This window comes from Lactuca serriola, chromosome 2 (genome assembly GCF_051521515.1).
Source record: "Lactuca serriola cultivar US96UC23 chromosome 2, Lser_US96UC23_V15, whole genome shotgun sequence".
Classification (NCBI taxonomy): domain Eukaryota; kingdom Viridiplantae; phylum Streptophyta; class Magnoliopsida; order Asterales; family Asteraceae; genus Lactuca; species Lactuca serriola.
The window spans coordinates 51025867-51037107 of record NC_136409.1 but is presented as its reverse complement, the minus strand read 5'-3'; the positions used below and the strand labels follow the sequence as shown (position 1 = coordinate 51037107).

Sequence of the window (11241 nt, the reverse complement as noted above, 5' to 3'; positions counted from 1 at the left end):
TCTTCGACTGTTTATTTATTATTAGTTTTTTCTTGTTGACAATAATATTTGATATTTTCAAACAACTTGATCCATATATAACGTCTCTTTTATATGCGGTGTAAATTAATAAAGAAATTAGAAATTTTGGGCTAAATGAAAATAATACTAAACTTGACTTACGAATTACGATTTATGGAAACAGGAAACAAAGAAGACAAAATTGCAAAAATAGTCCTTATGGTATGCAAATTTTTAGGGTTTTAGTCCAAACCCCGAGTTTTTTGGATCTATGGTCATTTTGGAATGATTTGTATGTGTTTTTGGTCTCTAGACTTAACTCCCGTTAAATAGGATCTGTTAAGCCCTCTCATGTGCCTCACACGTGAGGGTAAATTCGTCATTTCATATGTAAGGGACCATTTTTGCATATACCGTTTTTTGGCTTAATTGACCTTAAATATCCCCACTGCCCGCGATCTTCTTCCCCAACGTCTCTTTTTTTCTACCCTTCTTCTTCTTGAGCTCTGCTACAACAACAATGGTTCTATGTTTTTGTGGAAAAGTTGTTGTGGTGAAAACATCTTGGACCCCTCTGAATCCAGGAAGGAGACTTTTTGCATGCCCTATGAATGATTCCGTTTGTGGTTTTTATCGGGTGGCTTGATCCCCCAATGTGTGCTAGCTCTAAAGCCATCATACCTGGTCTGCTAAGAAATTTGAATTCAGTGTAGTAATGGTGCAATGAGTTGGTTAGAAGTGTGAACATGTTATAGGATCAATGCAATGGACTGATATGCAGGAACAACATGTTGGTGGCAAATTGTAAAGCATTGAAGGATGACAATTTGAAGCTGAAAATGTACTTGTTTAGAAGTTGGTTTTTTTGTGATTGTCTTCTTCTGTATTTGGTTTGTGTAAGGGTATACTGTGAAGGGTGTTTTGGTCATTTTGTTGTAATTTTATGTGATCATGTTTGTAGTGACTTATGATGTTAATGATATATGTACAAATTTATGATATAAGTGTGATGAATGTATTACCAAAATGGTATGAATGTATCAGAATTAACATATCAATAGAAATGGTATAAATGTGCATTTCATTAAGATTATACATAACCAAAATGCACATTTCATTAAGATTTGTAACATAACAACCAAAGTTTCTAAAAATAACAACCAAAGATTCTAAACATTACCAGGGACACATTACCATACCTAAGATAACAACCAAGTTTTCATAACAACCAAGTTTTCATAACAACCAACCAAAAATTTTCAATAACATAGCCTAAACATAACAACCAAGTTTTCATAACCAACCAAAATCGCAGAAAACCCCATGTATGCATGATACATTACTTCTTGGACTGATGCCCACCTTGCCCTTTACAGGTCCTAGAGTTGTGTCCCTTGTTCTTGTATTTGCTACATGTAACACTGATATGCTTCCTTGATAGCTTCTGCACCCAATCAATTGTTGGTCTTGTAGGATAAGGTGTCTAAGTCCATAACTATTTTTGGTATGTACTTGACCCAGTTGGCATGGTCCATTTGGGTTGCATGGCATCATGCATTTGGATAGACTAAAATGAGAGAAATAACACTTATGGTTTATTAATATATTATGAGTTCTAATATATTAATAATATTATTTAATTAGTATTGATCAAGAATTAATTAAGTGATCAAAAGATAACTAATTAAATATATGGGTTGATTATGTAAATCATCCATAACTTGTATAGTGGGCTAAAGGCTCCATGGATTATCAAGTTGGGCTAACACCCATATGATGCTCCACGGAGTTTAAACCCATGGGTCATGGAAATGAAGAGTCATGTTACATTAGGGTTTACATGGTGTAACCCTAATTGTAACACACTATATAAATAGCATCATACTCCCCATTTTCGGCTACTCTAGGAATACAAGAGGGCAAGGCCGAAAATAGAAGTGTTCTTATTTCTCTCAAGTTTACTCCAAAAGCATTTGGTGTTGTGTGAAGTATTTGAGGCATCATGCTTGGGGTGCTAGGCTCTAAAGGTTTTTAAGGAATCAAATCAACTACAAGGTATGTAATTCAAGCCATCTTTTAGATTAAAAGTTCCCCATGTATGCTAGATAGGATTATGAACCTTGGGAATCATATTTTGCATGTATTTTAGACAAACATAGATTCAAGGTTTTCTAGGGTTGCATGTACACTTAGGGGTGCTAGAATGCTCATAACACATCAGATCTTTGGGAACCTCCTTCTTGTGTAGCATTCTTTCCATCACCTTGACTTGCCCTCTGCTTTTTGCTTAACTTTCACCCTCACTTTGTCTTTTTTTTTTCTTAGGCCTTCCACCCGAGTGCGATGTGGAGGAGGGATTAGCTTTGTGGGACATTCACTCTTGGGCCACATGGATCTCCCCTTAATTGGCTCCACCTTAAATGAATAAGCTTTTTTCCATGTATCTAGAAAATACACCTTGTGAACCCATTTGTAAATGTCAAGCTCAGCCTCTGGGTCTTTACTCATTTCATTCAGAGTTGCAATTACATGTTTGCATGGAATTCCAGTTAATTTCCATTTTCTGCAAGTGCATGTTCGGTTCTTAACATCCACCACCTGTTGATACTGTAAAGCTCTTGTGACTTGATACTTGTCTCCCCCATTCCACCTAGCAATTGTTGGATTAAGTGTCTAAGCCCATAACTATAATTGGTATGTACTTGACCAGAGAGTAGCATGGTCCATTTGGGTTGCATATCACCAGGACAATTTGTTAGGATGGATTCTTGAGAGAAGATTATATATATATGATTTATTAATATATTATAAGTTATAATATATTAATATGAAATCATATGTTTTAATTAGTATTGATCAAGAATTAATTTAGTGATCAAAAGAGACTAATTAAATCTATGGGGACTAATTATGGTAATTAGTTATATTTATATGTGTTGGGCGTATGATCCATGTTGGACTAAGTTTATGTATGGATACATAAAGAGTTGGGCCACATGAACCATGGATCATAAAACCCATGAGTATGGATTTGGGTTATACCCATGACTCTTGGAATCCTACATATAAATATAAGCTCCATAACCTAAAAATGTATACTTCTAGTTCTTGGAGTTCATGGAGGTGTTTTTAGTGCATGGAAATTCTCTCTCAAGAGTCACCTATGTCCTAGGTGAGTTGTGATTCCATTTGAGGTGCAACATTTGGGGCACTAAGTTCTTAAAGGCCAAAGTCTTCCTAGCAACATCAACAACATCAAGAGGTATGTCTAAAACTTGTCTTATTATACATATGTTATTTGTATGCTAGTTGTAGGCTTAAAGATTTGGAAACAATATGCATGTATAATTAGAGAAAACATAGATCCAAAGCTTTTAGGGTTGTATGTGCACCATAGGATGTTGTAGTATACAGAACCCAACAGTAATGTATTGTGAAGCAACTGTTTTTCTTGCAACTAGGATGTCTGTTGCTGTGGGTGTTAATGGACCTTTAGCCTTTTTCATTTCCTTCATGACATTACATATCCTCTTCATTAGATACTCCCTTATGTATTCTAAACATCCATTGACAGGTTTATCCCTTCCTTTGTCTATCTTCCCATTAAACACTTCACATATATTTGATATCAAGACATCAGAAACTGCTCTTCCTGTTGTACATTACCATTAAAAACCAGTTAATACAATTAACATACAAGTAAAAAAGTTCACTAAGTTAAAGACATAAGGACCAAATTTGAATATATTGAATTACCTGAAAAATGACTCCTTGCCCTATGTGCAAGAGGAATTTGCTTCAACCATTCACATGCCTCCTTATCATACTGACTAAACTCCTTCACCAAATGTTAAAACTCAGGAATGGTGGTAGCTGATGCATACTTCCATAAGTGGTCCCTATACTCTGTTTGTCTCCACCTCTTCCTCATATTGTCATGAATATGTCTGATACAATATCTATGCTCAACATTGGGAAACAACTAATCAACTGCACGTTGTAAACCCCACATGAATCAATTGAAAATAATTAGAGTTAATTAAAAACCACACATCTTAAATGACCAAATGTATAAATTTTCTTTACCTTTTGCCTGTCACTTATGAAAGTAAAATTTGAGTTTCTTCCAAGGTCCAAGTGATCCCCAAGGTTTTCTAAAAACCACTTCTAGCTTTATGTGTTTTCAGACTCAACAATCCCATACGCTAATGGGTAAATTCCATTATTGGAATCAAGACCAACTACTGAAAGTACCTGCCCAGGGAATGGTCCTTTCATGAAGGCACCATCAAAACCTAATAAGTCCCTAAGGCATGACTTGAAACCTTTCTTCAGTGGACCCAAACACACATAAATTCTTCTAAACTTCCTGGTTCACTACTAGAAAACAGCCCTTTAATGACGCGCAAACAATGACACTCATTGATAGAGGACGCGCATTTGTGCGTGCCCTAAAAAATAATGTCAATTTTGCAAAATTTGAAGGATAGAGGACATGCATTTGTGTGTGCCCTAAAATTAGTGTCAGAAAAGCAAAAAGGAAATGCAGAGGGTGCCTTTCTTAAAATGTGTGTCATCTAATTGTGTCGCTTTATAATTTTTTAATGAAACACGTGTTTTAATGCGAGATTTCACCCAAGGACCTTCGTCTTCATACAAGAATTGCCCTTGCTTTCGTGATCAAATGCCTCGCGAAGACAATGATAACGATCATCGTCTCAACGGAGTCACCCCAACCTCCATTTTATGTGACCCTTCAGCACCTACACCGCTATATCCCTTCTGCAACGTCAGATTATCGATTCCCAACCGTGCTCATGATGGAGTTTCACGACTTACTTTAGACGAAAAAGTTTTGCAGTTTGTTCATGGAGGGTCGGGGATTCCTCGCCTTGGGATCTCCGCTTACGAGCGACGGTGGGTTCAATCCCTTAGATTTGCTTCTAATCCCACCTCCATCTCATCTAACATTTTTCGATCTTACAAAGAAGTAGACAACTCAACCGGCTGAAACATAGGTTGGGAATCCCTAAATGATGTTCAAAAGGTAATTGGTTTTTGGTTTTGATTTCTCTCATCTCTTGTGTGAAGGTTTAACTTTTTCCTCCTAATATGTCTCCTTTTATTCAATAATCCTTCATTAGTTTTTAATGTATAGATTCTTTATCGTAGGCCCAACTATTCTTGAGATTTTGAATAAAATCGTTTATGGGATCTTCTTATTTTTTTTCTTAGGAAACTATACCAATTTCGATATAACTTTACTCGCCGAAGATATTTATAGGGGGATAACCAGAGTTTTCAGTATGGATTGTGCTGGATCATTGCATGCGAAAGGGGATGGTAAACATTCCAATTTTCGAGTTTTTATTGGGGTTCGATTATTTTTTGTGTTTTTGGAGACTTTTTTTTGTTGTTGTTGCATGTATCGATTGTAGAAACAAATTTCGCATCTAATGAGCTTGATCTGATTTTACTCAATTGACTGATTAATTTAGGTGCTAGGAGAAAAGGTTTTAACTTCTTCTGATTGATCTTTGGGGGGTTTTTGATTAAGATGGTTCTTAAATCTTAGTCTAATTGTTGTTGTATTGAGTGTTATTGAATAATCCTTGCTTGATTTAGGTGCTTTTCAAAGTGTGAATCATTCCTAGGGTTTTTGAAATTCTTAAACAAATAATGATTTTGAAATTCTTAAAATACAACATTACAAATCTCCTATTATTATTATTATTATTATTATTATTATTATTTTCAGATATGGAGGGCTTATTATGTTGGAATTTTGACTCCAAGCTTATTCCAGAATATGTACTATGCCTTTCCTTGGAGCATGATCGGAAATCAATGTCATCTCATCTACCAAACAATTCTTAAAATTTCTACAAGGTCTTATGTTCTATCTCATTTTTTTGTTTGTTAGATTATATCTTTTACTTTTTAGTTGTTAACTTCTCTTGGTGGTGATATAGGATTCAAATGCTTCCATGTTGGCCAAGATGGTGGATCCACTTATGAATCTTCGAAATCGGATTCGTCACCTTCTAAGCAAATGGGATTACCATTTTACCCCTCTTTTTTTTTTACAGAAGTGCTTGTTTCTTTTATATGTAGGCCCATATGGTGGTATAGGGGCATCAAGATATAGCTACATGGAAGGATTTGATGCAACAAGGTGATTGATCATTTAATCCTGTTGACCATATTAATTATGGTCAAATTATTTATATATATTAATATATAACAAATAACAATGTAGAATTTTAGCTTATATTTTTTTATTGTGAAATGTTAGCAATTGTGCAGCTAGAAAAAAATTTGGAATACCACTTCGTGGAACACATTCCCATGCTTTTGTTAGCTCATTCATGGTTAGTATTATAAATAACCATTTTTTTTATTCAGTTGAAAAGTTCTTATTACATTTTTTTTTGTTTTTTGATGTAGGGAACTGATGAGATTATATATAAGTCTCTAAAAAGTCATGATGGATCTCAAGTATCTGAGGCTTTTTTTGGTGCTTCTCAGACATGGTTAAGCAATAAAGGTAACTATTTTTCATTTTTCATTATTTATATAATTATATGGTATATTTTTAATAACTCTATTTTTTATATGTTTCAGAGGCTAAGTATATTGAAGGGTGTTTTTGGTGAAACTAATCAAAGTGAATTAGCTGCTTTTATTTCATATGCTTTAGCCTTTCCTGACAATTTTCTATGTGACAACCTTTAAAATTCGAGTCAGTTCCAGATTTGACTAAACTTAGTTGCACATATAGGCACGACACATACTAGACATAGTAACTAGAATCTAAGTTATAATCTACAAGAAACTTGGAAACAAGTAGAATGGAAGGATAGTGTACTTAGATTTCACATTGGTATGTAAATTCTACAACTAATTAACTGTAATGACTATCCATATTCGGGTCATTCTTTGACTTGAACATCTTTGCATGAATCATGTAGACACATCATGCACTTGACCTAGTGGTATAAATTAGGTTCGAGTCTCGTAGGAACTTAACTTAAAGTTGAAAACTAGGACTAGTATACTTGATTCCTCAATCTCGCTTGAATCTCAGAATCACTACATAGAATGCCAATAAACCGATAAAAATAAATTACAAACATTATTTCTAACTTGAATAAGAGTTAGGAAACACAAAGGTAATTTGAAGTCTCAAATATTCAATTTATTTTGATATCCAAAGATGTATTAAACTCCAAAACCCTAAGCGCCATAAAATCCCAAATTTATAAACTTTAACCTTAAAAATTCTATAAAAATAATTATGAACCTTATAATATTATCTTATAATAATTAAAATTATGAAAATTCATTCTAGGAAAATTAAATTTAATACATTAACATTTACCCCTAATTTATAAGTTAAAAATCAAGGTTTTATGAATAATATATAAGTTAAGGTGCATATTTTATAAAAATTTCATAATTTTATAAAAAGATATGAAATTTATAAAAATGGATGAGAGGGAAACCCTCTCTCATCCCCTAAATTTCGTTCTATCTCTCCCACTATCTCTTTTTCCAAATTAGAAATCATTTAAAATAATTCTTACACTCAACCATCTTCTTCAGTTCTCTCTCTCTCTCTCTCTCTCACTCTTCAATTCCCAACACCATTTTATCTCTTCCTCTCTCTATAAACACAAAATATTTCCAGAAAATGAAGCCAAAAACACACCTTAAACTCTAAATCTTCATCATCTAGGGTTGTTCTTCAAGGAAAATGATAGTGGTACGAGTGGAGCGTAGTTTAAGGCACCATTTGCATCATCTCAATACATATATGAGTATTCACCAGTCCCTTATTTTCGGTTTCTAAATGTTTTGGGGTGGAAAAGCATGTCCTAAAATATTTATGTTCATTCTATTTATTTTAACTAGTATGAAACTTGGTTGCTATATTTCATATGTATGTGTATGTTACTTTAGTTCATGAGGACTGTATCGCTGTTAAGTCCCTAGAATCTCTAGACATAACTCATTAACTCTTTTGAGCCTATGGTTATTATGGATAGCGCTATCAGGAGGTAGAAAACTCCTCACTCGCACGATTCGCTTGAGTGTATTTTACCATTTTATTCACTATGTTTGCGATACACATAGTAGTCAATAGGGCACGATTCGGTCATTAGGCTTGGGTTGTGAACTCATGAATGGAAACTTGATGCACATACGAATCGTACATTGCATTTTAGCTACAAAAATTGTATTCTCATGTTAGCAACGACACTTGTATACTTATTTTAGAAATGAAACTTTTATACTTATTATAGCAATAAACTTTGTATCTCTTTATAACAAAAAACTTTAATTACTGGAAATTTATATACATGTTTTAGCAATGAAATTATTTGCTCCTTGTAGCAACGAAATTGATTGCTCATTTTAGCAATGAAACTTTTTTACTCGTTTGAGTATCGAACTTTATCTTCCATGAGAATATGAACGTTGCATCTCATTTGGGCAACATACTTTATCTCTCATGATAACAAAGAACTTTGTTTTTACAAACCTATTTACTCATTTTAACAATATACTTTTATTATTGGAAACTTTTATCAAAACTTTGATTTCAATTCATGGAACCAATATTATTTTGTTTATCTGTGAGTACTCACCAACTATTTTTTATAGTTGACGCTTGTTTTACATGCTTTTTCAAGAATCATCAAGTAAGTGACTTAGGGACATATCACTGTTAGGAGCATTCGTATGTGCTGTATTTCAATTTACATTGTAGTTTCTTTTAAAATTTGTTCAAACCTATTGTAAATTTGTAATGAATTTTAATACTATGGTTGGTGTTGTCTTTTAACTTTTGCTATGAAACCCTTTATACTGCCACACCTCGTGTTTCCGCTTTAGCGGGGTGTGACATAAATGGTATCAGAGCCGAAGGTTATAGAGAATACGGATTTTCCTTTGGAGAACCACAACTATAGCCAAAAAATTTCAAAAAGTTTTTAAAATACTGAACATACTACTGGTATAACTAATTCGAGTATGCATTATTGGACTTTAATTAAGTATAACCTAGCCAACTATGCTTAAATAAGGAAACTTAATACGAGGCTTGAAACGGTTATAGTAGAATTATGTTCAAAACGATTTTCAGCTTGATCTTTTGAAAAACAAAGTTTTTCGGTGTGCGTATGGGTATTGCATATTATTGGCATTCATCTAGGTACACTTAGAAGCTAAGTGCACTTTTACCACAATGTCTTATTTAGAAATATTCTTATCCCTTATCAAGTGCTAGGTTAACCACTTAGGTTATATCACTAACCACTCTAAAAGCAATCAACTTAGTACTGAATTAAGGTTAGTAGCTAGATACACACTAGTAATAATCTTAAGTCGAAACCCATACCAATTATTCCTCAATTCCCCTTTTACTCGTATTTGTACTAGAGCTACAAATAGGAAAAGCGTTCTGATATCGACATGGATGAGAGTTGTAGCATCGTGTTAGAAGGTAGACGAGTCACCACGAGTAGTCACTCAGATACCATTGGAGAGCATTCCCAATTCGACTCACGAGGAGACACGAAGTTTTAGCCCATTATCACTAATATCTGAGACCATCTTTCTATGCTACGATTTAACTTTAGGTTGTTTCCACCTTGAGCTTACAACTTAACATAGGACACCCTTTGATCTTTATAAAAGGTTGCGAAACTGCATTGACACCATAAAACGTTTTACAAACAATTTTTCTTGTCCTTTATTTTGGGGAAAAGACATTGGTACTTGCCTTATACACGCCTTAGTATTTAGGTATGATCAAGTACACTAATCTACTTATTCCTTACTTCTTAATCTTCCATAGAAAAGTTATTTTGTTTCATCGGTTTTATTTATAATCAATAAAATACTTTATAAACACTTCATACAACTTACTAGACCTTTCCTAACAATTTAAGTCATATTCTCGCTAAAAATCTTTTTACAACTTGCTTTAACTTTACTCTTTTCTTCAAAACTCAATTTAACCATTATTGGTTTTAAACTTGCTATTTCAATTTTATTTGAAATCCATTTCAATGGATAGATGTGCTTTTAAGGGCATATAAACAATTTTAAACCTTGCTTACCATTTTGACACGTTTTCAAAAAACTTAGAAACATTTTCTTTTATAAAAGTTTTTAAACTCTATGCTATAAAACTTAAACATCTGACATTGAAGTTCATATTATATGAAAAAGTTTCATCGAATCTTCAAAACACTTTTGTTTTGACACTTTTAACAACTTTCTCATTTAGACATTTTAATTTACTTTAATGTGTTTTCTCGAAATCCAACATGATATTTATGCAAATTTCTACTTCAAACATGTTTATAAGACATCTCTAATGCTTGTATTTCAAAACATACCTTATTTGTGTTCTTAGCTTCAATATAGTTTTATAATCTATAAAGTTTTTTTTAAAAATTATAACATTTGAAAACTTGGTGTTCACTTTTAAATATGCAGTGATACACTCTCAACAATGAATAATTATTCTTCTAAATATATTGAGTCTTTACCTTATCCATTTTAATCATTGTTGGACTTCAGTCTAAAAAGTCAAAGTTGTCAGATTTTCAATTGCCATTTGTAGGGCTTCTTCTTTTTCACAAATGGGGTTTAACTTAGACTTATGATTTTTTAGCAATCCTAAGCAAACATTTTAAAACTTCCACATTTATATCTAATCATCAAAATACATTAAGGATTGAATTTTGAAGTACTTCTCAACTCATATTTTTTTTATCTACCTATATGTATTGTTCTTAAAATTTTAACAATAACAATCATAGTTGCCACCTTCCTTTTCTTTCCCCCGAACTTGATTTCTCGCTCTCCTTCTGATTTTAGATCCCATATATATATATATATATATATATATATATATATATATATATATATAGACTAGAAGTCTACCCTTTCATTTTGAGCGATTAATATGTGTATAGTTATGAGACATAAATTTGATTTAGTCAACTTTGATATATTCAATTATGCTTTTTATCACATACATTTTATTTTTGTTATGAAATCTACTGTAAACAAGTAATCTTTATTTACATTTGCTCTTCATACTAAATTCGGAAACTTGATTTAAAGTGCAATTTTCATTGTATTTTCCTTACAATTAATACACAAGATGAATACCATTGTTCTTATCATTTTTCTATATCCATAAAAATATATGTGAAGGATATA

General features: G+C 32.8%; 1 protein-coding gene across 1 annotated transcript; it reads right to left on the bottom strand.

Annotated features, from left to right (window-relative positions):
* Nucleotides 1-2259: 2259 nt before the first annotated feature.
* Nucleotides 2260-3890, bottom strand: LOC145089219 (uncharacterized). The gene is made up of 4 exons (XM_079027684.1): nucleotides 3885-3890; nucleotides 3757-3838; nucleotides 3418-3652; nucleotides 2260-2650 (listed from the first exon to the last, which is right to left on the bottom strand). The coding sequence occupies exons 1-4, from the start codon at nucleotides 3888-3890 to the stop codon at nucleotides 2260-2262; spliced, it is 714 nt and encodes a 237-aa protein (XP_078883810.1).
* Between the last annotated feature and the right edge of the window lie 7351 nt (nucleotides 3891-11241).

Excerpts from the sequence above, each read along its gene's own strand:
- LOC145089219 (XM_079027684.1), bottom strand. Across the intron at positions 3,653-3,756 it reads GGCAAGGAGTCATTTTTCAG|GAAGAGCAGTTTCTGATGTC; the intron begins GTAATTCAATAT and ends AATGTACAACAG. Across the intron at positions 2,651-3,417 it reads TCACAATACATTACTGTTGG|GTGGAATGGGGGAGACAAGT; the intron begins GTTCTGTATACT and ends AACAATTGCTAG.